The sequence below is a fragment of the Sceloporus undulatus genome, chromosome 1, assembly GCF_019175285.1.
Source record: "Sceloporus undulatus isolate JIND9_A2432 ecotype Alabama chromosome 1, SceUnd_v1.1, whole genome shotgun sequence".
Taxonomy (NCBI): domain Eukaryota; kingdom Metazoa; phylum Chordata; class Lepidosauria; order Squamata; family Phrynosomatidae; genus Sceloporus; species Sceloporus undulatus.
Genome location: NC_056522.1, coordinates 265,637,875 through 265,658,239, shown reverse-complemented (window position 1 = coordinate 265,658,239; position 20,365 = coordinate 265,637,875). Strand labels below are relative to the sequence as shown.

Below are 20,365 nucleotides of genomic sequence, written 5' to 3'. Positions count from 1 at the left end.
TCCCCGACAGATGGCCATCCAGCCTCCGTTTGAAGACCTCCAAGTAGGGAGACTCCACTACACTCCTAGGAAGTGTGTTCCACTGTCGAACAGCCCTTACTGTCAGGAAATTCCTCCTAATGTTCAGGTGGAATCTCTTTTCCTGCAGCTTGCATCCATTGCTCCGGGTCCTAGTCTCTGGAGCAGCAGAAAACAAGCTTGCTCCCTCCTCAATATGACATCCCTTTAAGTATTTAAACAGGGCTATCATATCACCTCTTAACCTTCTTTTCTCCAGGCTAAACATCCCCAGCTCCCTAAGGCGTTCCTCATAGGGCATGGTTTCCAGACCTTTCACCATTTTAGTCGCCCTCCTTTGGACACGCTCCAATTTCTCAATGTCCTTTTTGAATTGTGGTGCCCAGAACTAGACACAATATTCCAGGTGGGGCCTGACCAAAGCAGAGTAGGGTGGCACTATTACTTCCCTTCATCTAGACACTATACTTCTACTGATGCAGCCTAAAATCGCATTGGCTTTGTTAGCTGCCGCATCGCACTGTTGACTCATGTTCAACTTGTGGTCTATTTGGACTCCTAGATCCCTTTCACATGTTGTCTCCTTAAGCCAGGTGTCCCCCATCCTGTATCTGTGCATTTCATTTTTTCACCCTACCTTACATTTCTCCCTGTTGAAGTTCATTTTGTTAGCTGTGGCCCAGCTTTCTAGTCTATTCAGGTCATTTTGAAATTTGATCCTGTCCTCTGGAGTATTAGCTATTCCTCCTAATTTGGTATCATCTGCAAATTTGATAAGTATTCCCCCAATTTTTTCCTCCAAGTCATTGATAAAGATGTTGAACAAGTACTTGCTACTTGTTTTCTGTTCTGATTGAAAATGAACTGAAACAAAATTCTCACACATCTCTAAGAGATGGGCATAGCTGTCAGTTTTGCTTTCTTCTCATCTTTGAATTCTGACGATATGGGCATTCTTATAAAAAATGAACTCTCTCCCCACACACACACACACGTGTTATATTAAAGCTAATCTTCCTGTATCCATATCTTGTGTGTTGTATTTTGACAGGAAAAGGGAAGAGGAAGTGTTGAGTCAGACCACTAGATCTACACGAAATTCTGTTTTGTTCAGATCCAGTGGTCTGACTCAACACTGCCTCTCCCCTCCGCCTGTCAAAACACAGCACACAAGACATGGATTCAAGAAGATTAGCTTTACCGTAGGATTATGAAACATTTTTCTTCAACTAATCCACCTCAGAGCACTATCTATGGCAAATTAGCTCTGGCATCATTAGGTAGCACAAGGCACCCTCACAGTATGCAGTTTGGAAAACAATTCTCTCAACATACATCCAAACACACAATTATTAATAAAAACAGTTCTGCTAAATAGTCCAGCCCAAACATATTTCCACTGAGACGTTTCTACTATATTAACAATTTGGCCACCTAAAGAAAAATACTGTTTTAAGGATCACCTTCCTGCAAGTCTGGGGACTTGCGGACTTCTCTATGTCCTGCTGTATTGTAAATTTTATCACCATCTGAGAAAGTAATTAATTACCCTCTTTCTTTTTGAGATTTCCCAGTAGAAAAATTAAACTTGTGTTACTGCTTATCTGACACAACTCCAACCGTTACTGAATCAGTTGCAAAGCTCTTTTATGTTACAATAAAGGCAGAATCTACTTATTGTAAATGTGACCCATTTTAATGTTTTTATATTTTAATCATAAATAGCTGGATCTGGCTTTGTATATACTGCTTCATACAATGTTGACTGATGTCTGTTGTTTTGCTGACTGGTCAATGACAGTGACAAATGTAACGTATATGTCCATTACGTCAACAGGACTTAAGAGAGGCCTTACAGGTAGGTATATAACAAAAATGGTAGTAACCAATTTGCTGTTTCTTACCAACTCTGTCTTATGATGATCTTACCATAGCCTTTTTTTTGGAAAGATTTATTCAGAGGCAACTTTCCTCTAAGCTGAGGGAATGTGACTTGCCCAAGGTTACCCAATGAATGGATTTCTATGAGTGAGGAGAGAATTGAACCTTGGTCTCCCTCAGTCCTATTCCAAATTCAAAACACTAAACCATGATGGCTCTCTCACCAAATACTATGCTTATCCAAATGCTTATCCAAAGGGATATTAGCCCTCTTGTGTGCCTTCAAGTCATTTCTGACTTATGGCAAGCCTAAGGCAAACCATGTATTTTTTTAGCAAGATTCTTCAGAGCAGGTTTGCCACTGCCATCCTCTGAGGCCGAGAGATTGTGACTTGTCCAAGGTCACCCAATGGGTTTTGTGACTGAGCACTAAAACAAACCCACCCCTGCATGATGCTCCCTCTAAGGCCACTTACAAACACTGGCTATCCCCAACAACTGTAGCATTTTTTGGTAGTGAGCCAGTGAGCGGTATGTCAGTTCCATTTGTGTAACCTCCACATGATGCTAAATGAAATGGAGGTTATGCCAGTCTCTGCTCTGATGACAGTTAGCATAAGTGAAATACAATAATTAGCTGGATGGCACAATGATCACCGTGGTATTATTTAAGCAACCACCATTGTGCCAAACTCCTAAAGTATGGCTACTGGAGAAACTTCCTGTTGTGTTTCCTTTGTTACCACATGAGTTGGTGGAGGAGATGCTGTTTTCAAAGCACACCAGAAACTAAACTACTTTTCATCCATCTTCCTGACATCAAGCTCAATGGTATCTGGACTGAGAATTTTTTTTCTTCAAAAAGGTAAACAGATACATGCAGCCAAAGAATCTCTGATAGCCGAGATGTGATTAATATTATCTACAAAATATGTATGCTGGAATAACTACCACCAAAGCTATTAATATTCTTCAAGCAATTCAGATTAAAACTGACTACTCACTAATGGCTCTCTAGACAGGCATCTCTAGCTCCGCTTTACAAGGTCTCTTGAAGGCAGTGGCCATGCGGCCAAAAGAAGATTAGGAGTATTTTGCCAACTACGCAGCACGGAATTTGTAAAACCTTAGATGACTTGCAGGCTTATCCACACACACAGACACACACACAATTTGTGCACCAATTTAACTAACCTGCTTGCTAAATAGAGACACTAAAGCCCATGCCATTTCAACTGCTATTGTTTCTGAATTAAAGTGAACTGTTCAGGGAACAAATGTGTTGGAGATTGCAACTCCAAACAGCTACATGGGATTATTCTAAAATGGGCTCGATTTCATTTGGCTAATGGAGCGCAGAACATATTTTCAACATAACCATTCAACACAACCATTCTTTCATGAACAATGTAAAAGCAAGGGATTTTAGAGTTTTTCTGCTGGTGGCATGGCACATATATTTCTCCTGCACATTATGCAGCACAAATACACTCATAACATTGCATTACATTTCCTAGGTTCATACTGAGACTGTAGGGAGAGATAAATATTTCCTTTCCAGAAAGTAACAGTATTTATCCTCTTCCGCCATCCACATCTACCTCCACCCTACTAGCATTTCTTTCCTACACATCTTGCCCACTTTCCTGGTTTTCTTCCTAGGACAGAGATTGGGGACACTGGTTTCACTGGGACCAGTTGTCAGGCTTTGAACTGACAGATCACCTGGGTTTCACACATTTAAAGCTGCTCAGGGAAAACTGGTTTAGCCTGGTCTGATGAAGCATCTGCAACACTTGCTTAAAGCCCTCTTAGAAAGAAGACCCAGGGATTTCAAGGAGCTGGAAAGAGGAGGCAGGAGAGGGGCAATTCATTTTGGGAGGAGGCAAGTCATTTTCAGGACTGCTGCCACACTGCAGAATTAGTCAAGTTTGATGCTGTTTCAACTCTCATGACGCCATCCTATGGAATAGTGGGATTTGTAGTTTGTTGTGGCCCCAGAGCTCTCTGACGGAGAAGGCTAAATGTCTCTCAAAACTACAGATCCTAGAATCTCATAGCACTGAGCCGTGGCAGTTAAAGTGGTGTCAAACTGCATTCATTTTGCAGATGCAGCCTTCGTTGAGAGGGAAAAGACCAATGATCTGCATTAGATTCCATAGCATTGAGCCACAGTAGTTAAAGTGGTGTCAAACTGGGTTCTTTCTGCCCTGTGGATGCAGCCTTGTGTGGGGAGGGAAAAGGCCAATGGTTGGCCTTAGGACTGCACCGCCTGACACCCCCCCCCCCATAACCCCAAGAGGAGCAGACATCCTCAAAACAGAGGCATTCTTGTGTAACAGGAAAAAGACCCTCCCTGCAAAGACCCCCTTCCCAGCCCTGCCCCAACTGAGCAATGGAGGAGGAGGAGGAGGAGGCCTTTCCCAGATCCTTCCCATGGCTTCCTCTGCAGGGAAAAAGCCAACAAACCAATACCATCAAGTCAAGCCATTGGCTGGGAAAGAGGGCCATCCAGGGAAGAAGAGAGGGATAAGGCTGATCAAATGTGTCCCAACCACAAAGGAGGGCAGGGCACTGCAAAATGGAGGGCATGAACCCTATAAGAGCTCAAAACACTCCTAGAGAAGTCTACTGTCAATGCCTGCTCCTTAGTCTGCTCCAAATGGAGGAGGGCATTTGGGAGCTCCTCCTGGAGAGACCCTGGGGAAGGAGGACCTGTCTGTCCGCCCTCTTGGTCCTGCTCAAAATGGAGGACCTCCTGGACTGCCTCTGGGATGGAGAAGCTGGCAATGGAGGACAGGTCCTGGAAGAAAAAGGAGGCCATGTCTGGTCCCTCTGCTCCAAATGGAGGAGGGCATTTGGGATGGAGAGGAGGAGGAGGAAAGGGAGGACAAGCCCTGGGAAAAAAAGAAGGCGCCTGGTCTCCCTTGCCTCGCCCTGCTCCAAATGGAGGAGCCTTTCAAAACCCTCTGGATGGAGAGAAGGAGGAAATGGAGGGGGGAGGAGGACGGGTCTAGCCCCCCTGGGCTTAGCCTGCTCCGAAGGGAGGAGAGTCCTCCTGGACCTGGGAGGAAAGGAGGACAGGCCCTGGGGGGGGAGAGGAGGCCGTGGCTGGCCTCTCTGGAGCTGGTGGGGCTCCCCCCCCCGATCCCTCGAGGAGGGCCAGGGGCACTCACAGTTCCTGATGTCGGAGATGAAGACGGCCAGGCCGCGCATCCCATCCCCCTTGGAGACGGCCGGCATGGTCCCTGGCAGAGGAGCCTCCCTTCCCCGGTGGCAGCGGCAGCAGCAGAGAAGGAGAAGGAGGGAGACCTTTAGCCCTCCGCCCGCCCCCGCCGCTTCCCAGAGCCCCGCCGCAGGAGGAGCAGGGAGCCCAGCAAGCGCCGCCTCTGGCGGGAGGGCGCCACTGCCCTGATCGCCCCTCCTCCTCCAGGGCCCGCTCTCTCTTCGCCAGGAAGGAAGGCCTCCCTCCCTCCCCCAGCAGCAGCAGCCGCAGCCTCCAAGGGACTCGGCGGGGCCCCCTTCCCTTCCTCCTCTTTTCCCATCATCTCCTCTCCATCCAGGAGGAAGCCCAAGACGCCCTCCATTTTGAGCAGGACTAAAAGAAGCAGCACTTCACATTTCTATAATGGGAAGGACTAAAACAAATCACAGGACTCGCCCAGACAGAAACCATGCTTGCCTTGCTATAGGGACTCCTTGGGGAACGCTTGCCCTATGCTTCCCCAGTGTATCCCCCTCTGCTTCCCTCTGGGCAAGTATGGCTTCCCTAGCAAGCACCCCCCCCCCAAATAATAATCTAATGAACCTTAGGTTAGGTGGCAGCTCTCAAGGCTCCTCCTAAGGAAAGGGCGGGAATCATGGGGCCCCAGATGTCTAGGCTGCAACTCCCATCGTTGCTCGTCACCACTGGCTAGGGATGTTGGGAGTTGTAGTCCAACCTCTGGAGGGTTGTCTGATTTCTGTCCTTATCCTGGGTGCATCTACATGCTGAAGTTTGACACCACTTCAACTGGCATGGCTCCATCCTACAGAATCCAGGGAGTTCCTTATTTTGTGAGGCACCAGCATTCTTCAGCAGAGAAAGGCCAAGTTCCTTGTAAAACCACAAATCCCAGGACCCCACAGGATGGGACTACAGCATTCAAAGTGGTGTCAAAGTGCTTTCTTCCTACAGTGTAGATGCACCCCCAGGGTGCAAGCCATGTTGCCCCCTAGGATGTAGACAGCCTTAATGCAACTGCTAGTCCCAACAGAGTAGATCCATTAGACTCAATGGGGCTGAACCTGTTGCTTCCTGCAGAGCAAGTGCTTAAATGGATCTAGAGCAGCTGTGACTGGAAGTTCAGTTTAAGCCCTTGGGGTTTACTTTTGAGTAAACACACATTGCTCTCTTGAGCAAGAGCAGGGGTAGGCAACCTGCGGCCCGCGGGCCGGATGCGGCCCGGCGAGGCCTTGGAACCGGCCCCAGCCCGGTCCTGCCGCCGATTGCCGCCGGGGCCTTTGGAGGGCAATTGTCTATAGAAGCCTCAGAAACATGCATTTATATTAACATTTTTTAAAAAAATCAGCAAATTTTTTTGCGTGTCCTCCATTTTTTTTAAAAAAGTGTCTTCCATTTGAAAATTTTGCCCTACATTTGTTCTGGTTTATTTATATATTTAATTTTTTAAAAAATTATTTAATTATTTATTTTTTGGCTTCGGCCCCCCAGTTGTCTGAGGGACAGCAACCCGGCCCCCGGCTCAAAAAGGTTGCCTACCCCTGAGCAAGAGTTTTGGACTGCACTATTATGGCACAACTCTATAGCTGTCTACTCAGAACTGTGAGCGTTTACTCAGAAAATACACCTGCTTTCACAAAGCTATTGACCATGCAATAAAGGTTCAGTTTTACTAGTAAAGATAAAACACTGAATATGGCTATTTATAACAAGATTGGAGAGATGAGAAATTGAACAAGCCTTAGATAAAATGCCTTTAGTAATAACGTAGGGTTTAACATTTTCCAGACCAATCCAATGAGATAACAAAAAATGTGTCCTTCGTCAAACACTATAATGTTACATACACACTTTATTCTGGCTGCATCAAAGTAGAATGTATGGCAAAGGAGAACGTATGACAAAGTAGTAACTACACCAAGTTTATGATAGCCTCTGAATCATTTCCTATAAGCTAGTAGGTCAGGAAATCCACACAGACTGCTTCACCACCAGGAAACACTGAAGGTAAATAACTATGGCCCTGTATAGACAGGCCAAAATAAAGCTGCTTCAGGCCACTTTGGAGGTGTGCTGTTTAAATGATGCATGCGTCCTAAAAGGCCAGAAGCCGCACCAAAGCCACACTCCAGCCCTAAGGACTGGATGGAGACTTTGGCGCAGCTTCCGGACTCTTAGGAGGCATGCATCATTTAAACAGCATACCTCTAAAGTGACTCGAAGCAGCTTTATTTTGGCCTGTCTGTATGGGGCCTAACTCTGTCAAAACATCTTTTCCTATCCTGTAGATCCTGAGTTTGAACTCTGAAATTTTAGGGTCTTTCTCATGAATGCAAGTTTCCATGGTGCTCTTTGCAAGGCACGTATTTTGCTCTAGTTGTTGTCTGTCTTCAAATCATTTCCAACTTACAGCAATTCTAAGACAAAACAATTGAGAGAGTTGGGGGGGGGGGTTGGGCAAGATTTGTTCAGAGCAACTTTGCCTTTGTATTTCTCTGTGGCTGAGAGAGTGTGACTTGCCCAAAGTCACCCAGTGCCAGTGGACTTCCATGGCTGAGCAGAGATTCAAACCCTGATCTCCAGAGTCATAGTCCAACACTCAAACCACTACACCATGCTAGCTTCGTTTTCTCTAGCACTTTCAGCTGTTTCTCAAGGTGAGGATCAGGCAATTCATCCTCAGCACAGTTTGCATGGAATGGTGAATTCTTTCTAATCATATTAAGAAGTCTTTTTGTATGTTTGTATTTGAAACAGACAGTTTTCCAATTAATAAACTACACCTTTTACATGCAGATATCATGATCTCAATATCTACCAATAAGAACAAAAGAAGAGCCATGTTGGTCCCCACCAAAGACCTATCTATTTCAGGCATTCTGTTCACAGTGTTGAACCAGTGACCTATGGAAAGCTCACAAAATAGGCATTAATACAATAGCTTCCTGCTGCTCAGTATTCCTGAGTAACTAGCATACAAAAACATACTGCCTCTGTTACACATCAAAACTAGAAGACGTTTATTTCTCTTCCTCCCCATGAATTTACCCAGTTCCTCTTTAAAATGATCACAAGTTTCCCTGGCTTCTAATATTACGAGCTATGTCTCTATCCATTTGTTTCCTGATCATGTCTAATTTTCTACATCTGTATCACATCTCGACTTACTTGCCTTTTTAAAAAGCAAGCTAAACAATGGAAGTACATTTGATATTTGATATAACTCTAATACATATTTAGTGATGTAAGATTTATTCCAAGGTAGATGCACATTAAACAATTATTCTGAATTGATTTTATAGAGTATATTACACGGGGCTTTTTGGAGCTCAGATCCGGGGTAACTCCTGGTTCAGCTATGTGAATTCACGTCGTATCATGAATGTTTTATCACACCTTGTTGCCCTTCCGAATCGAGGGGGAATCGAATCCATGGCAAGTCACATGATGTGGATTCCTGCAAAGCGGAGTGAGTGCAAATTGTATTACCACACCGGTGCATACCATGTGGATTCTACAATTCGAATTGGGACCCTTGTGCATGCTCAGTGGGGGTATGGATGCTGTCCTCCTTCTCTGCCCCCTCCTTAGCTGTCATCCTTCATCGGACTGAAGGAGCAGTCAGGGGATGATGGGATAGGTCGCAAGGAGTCACTGGAGCCAGGATTCAGATGTAGGAAAAGGCAGGGGATGATGGGATAGGTCGCAGGGGGTCACTAGAGCCAGGATTTGGATGCAGGAGAAGGTAGGGGATGATGGGATAGGTCGCAGGGGGTCACTGGGCCCAGGGTTCGGATGCAGGAGAAGGCAGGGGATGATGCAGGGGGTCACTGGGGCCAGGGTTCGGATTCAGGAGAAGGCAGGGATGATGGAATAGGTTGCAGGGTGGCAGAGAGGACGAGATGGCATAAAGGAGGAGGAGGGGGATGAAGGAGCAGGACGTAGGGGGGCAAGGGGGGGTGACACACCAGACCAATTTGAAGTGAACTCAAAGTGAGCTTGAAAGCGAATTCTGTGAATTCACTTCTTTTCCAATTTCACCAAAATGAGGGGTCACTTTGGAATCACTGCGGAAGCACCACAGAAGGAGCGCCCATAGAAAGGAATTGCGTCTGATAACACATTCATGTTATGACGTGAATTTGCATTGTGGACCCACAGTCACCCCAGATCTGAGCTCCAAAAATCCCCCCAAAGCCCCGTGTGATATACTCCATAGTCTTCTTAAACCAGTGTCCCCCTATATCTGTGCATTTCATTTTTCCACCTAAGTGCAGCACCTTGCATTTCTCTGTGATGAAATTCATTTTGTTAGCTTTGGCCCAGCTTTCTAATCTATTAAGGTCATTTTAAATTTTGATCCTGTCTTCTGGGGTATTAGCTAGTACTGCCCAAGTTCCATTCCAGAAAGAATGGTGCAGAAGGATAACATGGCCAATGGTAGGCTGAGATGCATATCTATATAGCATGTTGAGAATGAGAGTAGATGGTGGAGAGCAAAAAACTGACATCCCTACAGGGATATTTAAGTATACTGCCTGTGATGTGCACAGAGAAACTGCAACAGTGCTGGTGTGGGGACTGCTAGTTGATGCCAACCATATCTTAGATGTCTGGCAATGCTTTCCTCTGACCCTCTCTGTTACTTTAGTTGGTGTCTGCTTATTGCTGTTTACGCCTTCATAATCCACCCTCTTCTTGGGGGAAGCCCACTCAAAATTGAAACGCCACTTGACTCTTCAGCCTGCTGTTCAATCTTCCACATTGTGTTCAGTTGCAGCACCTGTTGCAAGATGTTATATCTGTGGTGCTACCAGCATTCCTGAGCCCATCTCTATAAACCCTACCACTTTTGGTATCAAGCCATCTGTCTGAATAATACTAATACTACTATTAATAATAATAATTTTTATTAATATCCCGTCTCTCTGTGCGACACAACCGGGGTGGCTTACACATTAAAACAATACAGACCTGTATCCCAAAATCCCACCCTCCCTAAAATACAATTAAACAATTCATAATTTAAAACATACCTTAAAATGACAAACAAAATTAATAAATTTTGTGAGCCAAAGATCTGCAATGGGCTGGTTGCCTGCTTGCTACGTTTCCTCCTCTCTTTGCCGGATGAGTCTCTATCCAGACACTACTCCCTCTTTCAGTAAGAGATAGTTGTGGTGGTGTGTACCCTCTAGTTGAGTCTGACTTATGGCAACCCTAAGGTGAGCCTATCATGGGTTTTTCTTGGCAAGATTTCTTCAGAGGAGGCTTGACATTGCTTTCCACTGAGGCTGAGAGCATGTGACTTGCCCAAGGTCACCCAGTAGGTTTCATGGCTGAGCTGGGAATTAAACCTGGTCTCCAGAATCATAGTTTAACACTCAATCCACTATGCCACACTGGTTCGATAGTAGTGGCCATTTTGTCTACATTTTTCTGCAAGACAGAAAAAGGTTATGCTCACAAGTGCATTCATATTCATCTATCCACCTCAGTAATAAATATCTGACGACCATGTGGTTCCATACTGCCAGTCTGAATGCATACAGAATGACAATGTGTCCTCATGCTGCTGGCTGCTTCAATAAGAACTGAGTAAAATGTTCACTAGGGGAAAAAGAGACTGGCCATTGTTGCTTCATGCTGGTGCTGCCTGCCTGGTGAGGAGAGACTTGGGTTTGTTTGTTTGTTTGTTTTGGAAATGGCAAGTTCTGCACTTCAACATTAGAAAGAAGCCATTATGTCTATATGGGGTTGAGGAGATACACATGCTCCTGTAGGACAGCTCAGCTGTAACTTTGCATATGCTCTCTCCTTTCCTCCTGCTATGGGAGTGGAATCAGTATCATGGTTACAAGGCATGTCATAGAACTAGTCTGGCTATAAGGGAGTATAAGCAGAACTAAATTCCATTCAGCTGGTAATAGAAATACTTACCTGGAGAGAGAGGGATTATTTTTTGTCTCAGTGGCACAATATTGCATTTGAACATCAAGAACATGGAGTTTCCCTGTCAGATAATAATTTATCTCAAGGGGAATTGACTGCATGTCCTCAGCAATCCTGGGAACTTCTACACATTAAACAACTGGGTGGGAATGATAATTGAAAGAAGGCTACATAAAATTCTTTTCTTTTGGCAAGTTTGTATATGTATGGGGGAAAATTAATATATTCGATGTGGTTATTTTGAGGCTGTCACCACCCAATTAACACATAGGAGGGTTCTACTGTGTTGTTTTGCATGCATGTTTCTAAAGGCCAGAGCAGTATTGCTCCATTTGCTCAGATTATGCTCTCTGCTGTGCTGATGCATTTTTGCCCTTGCCACGTGCACATGGCATTTATTTCTTTCCACCTTCACTATGGACCCAGTTGACTCTGGGGCCGCCTTCTCTTTCATGGGCATTAGACTCCTGCTACTTATAGTGTGTTGGATTGCACATGTATGTTGCAAGTGCAAATGTGTTTATGAAATAGCTACAGTGGGCCCTTGGTATCCTTTGGGGTTCCATTCCAGGGTCCCCCGTGTATACCAAAATCCATGGATACTCAAGTCCCATTAAATACAGTGGCAGAGTGAGATGGGGTCCCTTATATAAAATAACAAAAACAATGTTTGCTTGTTAGAATTTAGATATTTTAAAAATATTTTCAAACTGTGGGTGCTTTAATCTGTGCATTAAAAAATCTGTGGATAGGGAGGGCTGATTACACTTGCATTTCTGTGTGTGGTGTCAAAGTGCAATCTATCCTCTTCCCAGAGCCAGGGTAGCGTAGGCTGGTGTGGGTGAGTGCAAAGTCTTGCAACTTGAGATAGAGGGAGAGGAATTGCTCCATGCCACCCAATTTCTACTCCTATTTGATCATTCTTTGGGATTTGACTGAGTGTTGTCCCGAAGATGTGGCTGCTTTGTGGTTGTTTCGGGATTTACACAGTGTCCAGCAAAGCAAAGCGGGGGGAGGGTTCAAACATGGCTGAGGTCAATTTGAAAGGGGACAGATATTTTTGTCAGGTTTGTCTGGCAGCCATGAACTTCCATGGTGTTTGAATCCATTATACTGTGTCCCGTGAGCATCTTAAGTTTGGTGTTTTGGTTAGGGCATGCTCTTGAAAGAGAGCAAAGCCCTGCTCTAACCCTAGGCTGCTTCCTTTTCAACTTGTCCATGATTTTATTTTCAGTGGCAGTTATTGACTGCACTCAGCCTCTATGAGAGAAGAGAGGGAGCCTTCCAAGCATGCAGGCTTGTGGCTGCATCTGCACTGTAGAATCACTTTAACTGCCATGGCTCCATCTTATGGAATTCTGGGATTTGTAGTTTATTGTGGCACCAGAACACTCTGACAGAACGCCAAATAAATGCCCAAACGGCAAATCACAGAATTCCATAGGATTGGGCAAGTCCCATGCTCTCAGCCTCAGGAGAAGGCAATAGCAATCCTCCTCCGAACAAATCAACCCCATGATAGGCTCACCTTAAGGTCGTTATAGGTCAGGAACGACTTGAAGGCACACAAGAAGAAGAGTCATGGCAGTTAATCACATTATTTCTGCAGTGCAGATGCAGCCACAGAGACCTGCCACACTACAGAAATAAAACAGTACGACACCATTTTAACTGTCATGGTTCCATCCTGAGGAATCCTGGGATTTGTAGTTTGATGAGGTATTCAGTCTGGTCTGTTAGAACGTTCTGGTGCCTCATCAAACTGCAAGCCCCAGGATTCTACAGGATAGAGTCATGGCAATTACAGTGGTGTCACACTGCTTTATTTCTGCAGTGTAGACACCCTAAGACTGTGGAGATCTCTTTTCTAACTGGGGGGGAGTGTTCCTGATCTTTCCTGTGGTTTCTCAGTGGCCAATTGGATAATGCCAAAATTGATTACATATTAACTTTTTATTCACTTTCTATTCTTATTAAATACGGAACCAAGCTCTTAAGCTGTCTGGGTGCATTCCTAAACAATAAATGCTATTTGAAGGAAAGAAGGAAGTTTGTGCTGGAATTACTGGCAGCAAGAGCCTTTTGCAGAACCGCTGCTGATTTCACTGCAGCCACACTGCAGAAATAATGCAGTTTGACATCGCTTTAACTTCCATGACTTCATCCTATGGAGTAATGTGATGTGTAATTTGTTGTGGCACCAGAGCTCTCTGACAGAGAGAGCTCACTCTCACAAAACTACAAATCCCAGAATTCTATAGCACTGAACCATGGCGGTTAAAGTGGTGCTAAATTGCATTAATTCTGCAGTGTTGATATAACCTGAGATTCCCTTCTTTCAGTCTTCAGACTTCTGAACCCATGGCCATGGATTCAACCATCCTCGGCTTGAAAATGTTTTTAAAAATATTAATTCTAAAAAGCAAACTTTGATTTTGACTTGACCCTTCACAGATTTTGATATCCATGGAGAAGGGTTCCTGGATCCAAACCCCAGAGGATATCAATGTATATGATCTTGTTGAACCTGAGATTTATATACCTGATTCCTGATTATATAGCTAATTTCATATACCTCATTCTGATGACTGGGAAACCATCCTACTTTGATGTAGCGTGGTGAGGTATTCAGCCCGGTCTGTTAGATGCCTCACCAAATTACAAAACCTAGGATGCTGTAGGACAGTGTCATGCCAGTTAAAGTGGTGTCAAACCGCTTTATTGCTGCTGTGTAGATGCACCCCAGGTAACAACACCTGCCAACATTTCCTCTTCTGGACAGCCATGAAAAGTACAGGAGCCCTCCCCAGTTCTGAGTGTGGCAACCCTAAGAACATTAACTCTCCTTGGCTGCATCTGCAGTGCAGAAATAATCCAGGTTGACACCACTTTAACTGCCATGGGTCAATGCTATGGAATTCTGGGATTTGTAGACATTTCACCTTCTTTGGCTGCATCCTTACTGCAGAAACAATCCAGTTTGTTGTCACATTAATTGCCACGTCTCAATGCTATGGAATCTGGGATTTGTAGTTTTGGGAGACATTTAGCCTTCTCTGTTAGTGGTGACCAGATGTCCTCACCGCAAAGGAGGTCCAGGCATCACAAAATGTAGGCCATTGAAGAAAAATGTAGGGCATGAGCCAAAAAATAAAGTAAAAACCCTCATAGGAATACAAATCCATGCTTCTTAGTCCTACATAGAGGACATATTCAAATTCCTCCTGGACAGAAGACTGGAATGTAGGACGTGTCCTGGGAAATGAAGATGTCTGGTCACCCTGGTCAGAGAGCTCTGGTGCCACAATGAACTACAGATCCCAGGATTCCACAGGATGGAGCCACCACAGTGGAAGTGGTGTCAAACTGGGTTATTTCTGTCATGTGGACCCACACTTTATTAAGAGTGCTCTGGTGCCACCCCAAACTACAATTCCCAGAACTACATAGCATGGTGCCATGGGCAGTTAAGGCAGAATCAACTCCAGGGTGCCCAGAAGTCTTCACCGCAAAGGAGGGCAAGGCACTACAAAATGTAGGACATTGGAGAAAATGTAGGACATAAAAATAAAAGCCAAGAATGCCCATGTAAATATAAATCCACACTTCTTGGGTCCAAAACACAATGCAGAAAAAATCCAGTTTGAGACTGCTTTAACTGCCCTTGCTCAATGCTACGGAATTATGGGAAGTGTAGTTTTGGGAGACATTTATCCTTCTCTGTCTGGTGCCACAATAAACTACAATTCCCAGGATTCCCTTAGCACTGAAGCAGTCTCAGACTGGATTATTTCTGCAGTGTGTGGACCTCAGTGATGCTCCCAAATGGAGGAAGGAGGCATTCTGGCATTTCTTCCTGGGCAGAAGGTGGAAATAGAGGGCAAGTCCTGGGAAGAAGAAGAGGAGGATGACTGGTCACCCAGAGTGAGGGTCAACTCGGATTAGTTCTGCAGTGCGGATGCAGCCCTTGTCTTTCCAGCATTCACTAGCCACCCCTGAGAGGAGAAGAAGAAGAAAGAGAGGAAGAAGAAAAAGAAAGAGAAGAAGATGAAGAAAGAGAAGAGAAGAGAAGAAGAAGAAAAAGATGATGATGAAGAAGAAATAGGAGATGAAAAAGAAAAGAAGAAAGAGATGATGATGAAGAAGAAGAATAGGAGATGAAGAAGAAAAAGGAAGAAAAAGAAATAGGAGATGAAGACGAAAGAGAGGAAGAAGAAAAAGAAAGAGGAGAAGAAGATGAAGAAATAGGAAATGAAGAGGAAGGAAAAGAAGAAGAAGAAAAGGATCATGAAGAAGAAGAAATAGGAGATGAAGAAGAAAAGAAGAAAGAGATGATGAAGAAGAAGATAGAGAAGAAGAAAAAGAAATAGGCGATGATGAAGAAGAAATAGGAGATGAAGAGGAGAAAGAGGAAAAGAAGAAGAAAAAGAAGAGAGAAGAATAAAAAATAGGAGAAAAAATAGGAGATGAAGAACAAGAAGACGACACAGAAGAAGAAGAAAAAGAGAGGAGGAAAGAGAGGAGGAGGAGGAGGAGGAGAAAGGGAAGGAGGAGGAGGAGGAGGAGGCCTGAGGAGCGGGACTAGGCCCCTTTAAAAGGCGTGGGCCGAGGAGGGCCTTTCACTTCCGAGAGGAGCAAGATCCGGGTTGCGGAGGGAGAAAGGAGGACTCGAACACAAGCCCCTGACCCAGGTGGGGTGGCTTCGGAAGCAGGCAGACCTGAGCTTCCCTCCCTCCCCAAGCGGCCATTTCTGAGGAGGGTTTCTGCACCACCCCAAAGCACTGCAAACAATAATAACCAGGTCCCCAGGGAGCTGCTGCTGCTCTTGTTGTTGTTGTTGTTGTTGTTGTTTGCCTTCGGGTGGCTCCTGGCTTCTGGAGGCTGTCTCTGGCGGGGTTTCCTTGTCCAGTGCCTTAGAGGGGGTTGCCTTGGCCCTCTTCCCCTGAGGCTGAGAGAGTGTGACTGGCCCCAACGTCTTCCATTGGGCTCCTTCCCACATGGCCCTCCTGGCGACGAGGCAGAAGCAGGGAAGGGAGCTGGGGGCCACTTGGGTTTATCCCCCCCCCCCCCCAGGGTTGGGGTGTGTGTGTGTGTCTGTGTGAAAGGTGTGTTGTGTGCTAGTTTTCAGGTGGCACCCTGGAAGGTAATGCTCACAGCCACATCACTCTGGAAAACCACTGTGCAAAGGGACCTTGTAGCACCCTGGAGACTCAAAGAAAGAACCTATTAGTCTGGAACATCAATGTGCAAAAGGATCTTGGAGACTGACTGGAAGAAAGAAGCTGTTAGTGTGGAGACTCAGTTTGCAAAGGGATCTTGTATCACCTTTGAGACTAATTTGGGAGCTTTCCTGGAGTTGAGCCTCCTTCCTCAGATGCGTGTAAACATGTTCAAGAGGGGGTCAGAGGCAAACCTGCTTCAACATCAGAGGAAGGCAAAAACAAACTCCCACAGAACAGTTCTTGCCCAGAAGGAGTTTTGCCTTAGGGTCACCATAAGTCAGAAACAACATGAAGGCGTGCAGCCAGGAAAATCTGAGGAAGCAGGCTGAAATTTACAAATGCCCATGCTACCAGCATCTTTCTTTCATTTAGTCTCAAAGCGGCTTGGAGATCCCTTTGCGTTCTGTGGAAGATGAAGCAGAGTAGCCAGACATCCTCCTCCTCCAGGTCATGTCCTACATTGGAACCTTTTGTCCAAGAGGAAGTCCAAAGATGTCCTCCATTTTGAGCATGATTAAAAAGCATGAAATTATATATGAATTTATTTGGTAATGTCTTATATTTTTCTTGGATATCCCATATTTTGTAGTGCCTTGTCGTCCTTCATGGTTATGCCATCTGGTCGCCCTGAGAGAAAGGGAAGCATTCCCCCCTTTTTTGTCCAGTTCTCATTTGAATATTTCCCTCTCTGCAAATGCCTGGCATCTTTTCCCATGTGCTTTTGTTGCCTTAGAGTCAAGATCGTATTCCGTGTTACTTAGTCCGCAGGAACTGCCTCACCTCATTGTGGTAGTCTCAGTCCCTGAAGTGAGTAACACAGGTGGCAGCCTCATTTTGCCACACACATACACATACTCGCCCTTTGCACCTTTAAGGTAGAGGGGAAAGGGACACGTTGCAAGTGTAGTGTCTGTGACACTGAGGCTGTGGCTCTGCCTTGCCAGGGATTTTCAAAGAGATAGTCACGTTAATCTGTTTCTTAGTCCTTTTGAGATGCCAGGGTCAGAACCAGTCAAGTATGGTAAGCGTGTGGTTTGTCACTGAAACAATGGCCTCTGCTACACTGCAGTTTGACACCACTTTAACTGTCATGGCTCCATCCTATGGGATTGCTGTGCCACCAGAAGTCTCTGACAGCAAAGGCTAAATACAAAACTAAAAATCCCAGAATTCCATAGTATTGAGCCATGGCAGTTAAAGCCGTGTCGGTGTCAGACTGCATTAACTCTGCTGTGTAAATGCAGCAGTGAGCTCTGATTAACACACATTTATCCATGCTGTTGGCAACAATTAATCTTATTAATTTAAAGTAGTATTTCATTCCACAAACTAAACTTCTGTTTTTAATCTTGCTTCTGCACAGAAATTAGAGGCGGCTGGAATTCCTAGTGCTGCCATGAGATGCGTCTTCACTGGACTTGTGGTGCTTGCCCTGGCTTCTCAGGTGCTTGAAGCTACATTGTCAAAGACAGACAGCAAGAAAGCCACTTCAAAAACAAAGGAGGAAAAGGTAAGCCAGGCTGCTTCATTACCTGGCATGAAGAGGAGGAGTTAGACAAATCTGGTTGGTTTCAGCCCTTCACAGTTCTGAGAATGCTGTGAAGGGCAATCTTTGGGAGAGAAAGGATAAAAATTTGAAGCTTGTCAGAAGGCAGGTAGAGGAAAGATGGCCAAGAGACAGGGAACTTTATCACACCTGAAGAATTTCTCTTAATTTCAAATGAAATGAAAGTGGGGCCAGAACGTATTCACGTGAATTCACTAGTTCAGCGAATTTACATGAATACGAATTGCATTCGAACTGACTTCCCATTGCCCAAAAATAGCTTGCCACTGCCCGAAATTGTGTGTGGTAGTCTATCATGCAATAACGTTTAACCCCATGATTGCGTTTGGACTGACTTCCCATTGCCTGAAATTGTGTGTGGTGGTCTATCATGCAATAATGTTAGTTAAACCCCATGAATGCGGTCAGATTGCCATTGGATTATACTTCCAATTTCCCTTGTCTAATAAACTCCAGGGATAAGATTGCAGGAAGATGAGGAAAGATGAGGTAGAGCTAGGGAAAAGCTGTAGTAGAAACAGGATAGCCAGAATGAAGAATTATATAGGATTTTGGGGAGCTGTAAATGATTAAATAGTTCAGGGATTAATGTCTGATTTAAGTATGTATTAATAAACTTCTATTTTAGTGTTTTTTTTATAACTTTATTTTGCTATTCCTGTTAGTTTTTGATAAAGTCTGGTCACACTTACTATATGAACCCACTGTAGTAGCAACACATCCACTGGTCCACATAGGAATCTCCTTGTGACCCAGGTACCTGATCCAGGGAGGGATTAAGAGGAGAAAGAGGAGTGACAGGAGCCCAAGGCTTGGAACTGTGGATCAAGCCAGAAGAGGAGATCTGTTTCAGCTGCATTTGTCTCTGATGAGCAAAGATTCTTATCAGATACTATAAAATTTTGTAGTTTGACATGGTACTGTTGTCTTTGCATATAGAGCAGCTAATTTCACAATAGCTTCCTATATTTCTAAGCAGATAATACTGTACTGTAGTGACAGTCAGCATGGCTGAGTGCTGAATGACTCTGGAGACCAGGGTTAGTGTCCCCTGCTCAGCCACTGAAAGCCATGGAAACTCTGGAAAGCAAGGGTTCAAGTCCACGCTCAACTGTGGAAAACTTTGGGTGACTTTGGGCAGTCTCACCTTTAGAGGAAGGTAGTTGCAGAACTTCTCTCAGTAAATCTTGCTAAGAAAGTCCTATGATAGTTAGGGCCTTCATAAGTTAGAGTTGACTTGAAGGCACGTAACAACACAAGCAATATAGGGAGCCTATTAAAATTAGTGTGGTTGAATTCCTTCCTGTTAAGTTGCATTTGTATGTATTTTACAATGTGAAGAATTCAAAATTGATAGTTTCAGTACCTAATCAAACAGCTATAAAATAATGGCATAGGAGTATGTGAATAGATTTGCCGGATTGAATCAAAGGTGTGTTTAGCCCCACATTGGATTTCGAACGATGAACAACCCAGCACGTCAAACATTATGTAACTGTGAGAGTTGTAGTCCAAAACTTCTGGAGGACAAAAGTTTTCTTCACATTGTATAGCTAGCTATATAATTTTAAACAGTGGACTCTATTTCCCTGGCAACAGTTCTCTTGATCCAATTGCCCCGAGTATCTAATGTTTAGAACTATGCCACTCCTTTCTTTAGCGATAGTGGTTAAGAAATCCTAAATAGTGGTCTTTGCTTGTGAGTTTGGGTGCTTTTGAATAACTATCAAAACTATTGCCAGTCACTGGTGGCACAGTGGTTAAATGCCTGTACTGAAGCCACTCACTCAAAACCATAAGGTTGCGAGTGCAATCCCAGCTAAGGGGGCTCAACCTTGACTCAGGCTTGCATCCTTCCGAGGTCTCTAAAATGAGTACCCAGCTTGTTGGGGGCAATTAGCTTACAGTTGTAAACCGCTTAGACACTGCTAGTTCAGTATGAAGCGGTACATAAATGAAGCTGTTTGTTTTTTTGTTTTGTATCTTCTTCATGGAAATTAGTAATTCTAAGATAATTGATTGTTGGCAGACTCACCATTCAGAAAAAACGGTGCAAGATCGTGGTCTGGTAGTTACTGATTTGAAGGCGAAGGATATTGTCCTGGAACACAAAAGCTACTGTGCTAAAAAAGCACAGGAGAACTACTTCTCAGGAGATGTTCTAGGCTACATTACACCTGTAAGTACTGAGAAATAAATTGTTAGAGATGCAGTCAGTGGGAGGGATGCTGGGTAGGTTCTAGCTACAAATAAAAAATTATGCCTGAATCTGGTTTTGGGAACATTAACAGTTTTTTGTTGTTTAATATATGATGTAGTATAGAGTATGTGAGGAGAATCAGAGTGGTATAGTAGTTTGATCATTGGACTACCAGGAGACCAGGGTAGGAGACCTTGGGCAAGTCACAAATTGTCTGCCTCAGAGGAAAGCAAATCCATCTGAAAAAGTCTTGCTAAGAAAAATCCAATGTAGGTCTGCCATAATAAGTATGAAATGACTTG

At 44.5% G+C, this 20,365-nt stretch overlaps 2 protein-coding genes across 9 annotated transcripts in view; one reads left to right on the top strand and one right to left on the bottom strand.

The window, feature by feature from the left end:
- Window positions 1–5,226, bottom strand: part of AP2A2 (adaptor related protein complex 2 subunit alpha 2) — an 88,897-nt gene extending 83,671 nt beyond the window's left edge. For 3 of the 4 annotated variants that reach the window (XM_042441351.1, XM_042443023.1, XM_042442210.1), the window contains exon 1: window positions 5,076–5,226. In XM_042441351.1, the coding sequence (XP_042297285.1) occupies window positions 5,076–5,120 (45 nt within the window). In that variant the 5' untranslated portion in view covers window positions 5,121–5,226. The remainder of the gene's footprint in view (window positions 1–5,075) is intronic. The other variant, XM_042443822.1, reaches the window with a different exon arrangement.
- A 10,384-nt stretch (window positions 5,227–15,610) lies between these two features.
- The window catches only part of CHID1 (chitinase domain containing 1), a 165,564-nt gene continuing 160,809 nt past the window's right edge, over window positions 15,611–20,365 (top strand). For 3 of the 5 annotated variants that reach the window (XM_042446346.1, XM_042446343.1, XM_042446347.1), the window contains exons 1-3: window positions 15,611–15,765; window positions 17,660–17,806; window positions 19,893–20,042. In XM_042446346.1, coding sequence (XP_042302280.1) covers window positions 17,693–17,806; window positions 19,893–20,042 — 264 coding nt within the window. In that variant the 5' untranslated portion in view covers window positions 15,611–15,765; window positions 17,660–17,692. Of the gene's footprint in view, window positions 15,876–16,897; window positions 17,104–17,659; window positions 17,807–19,892; window positions 20,043–20,365 lie in introns of those variants that run through there. The other 2 variants (XM_042446344.1, XM_042446345.1) reach the window with 2 other exon arrangements.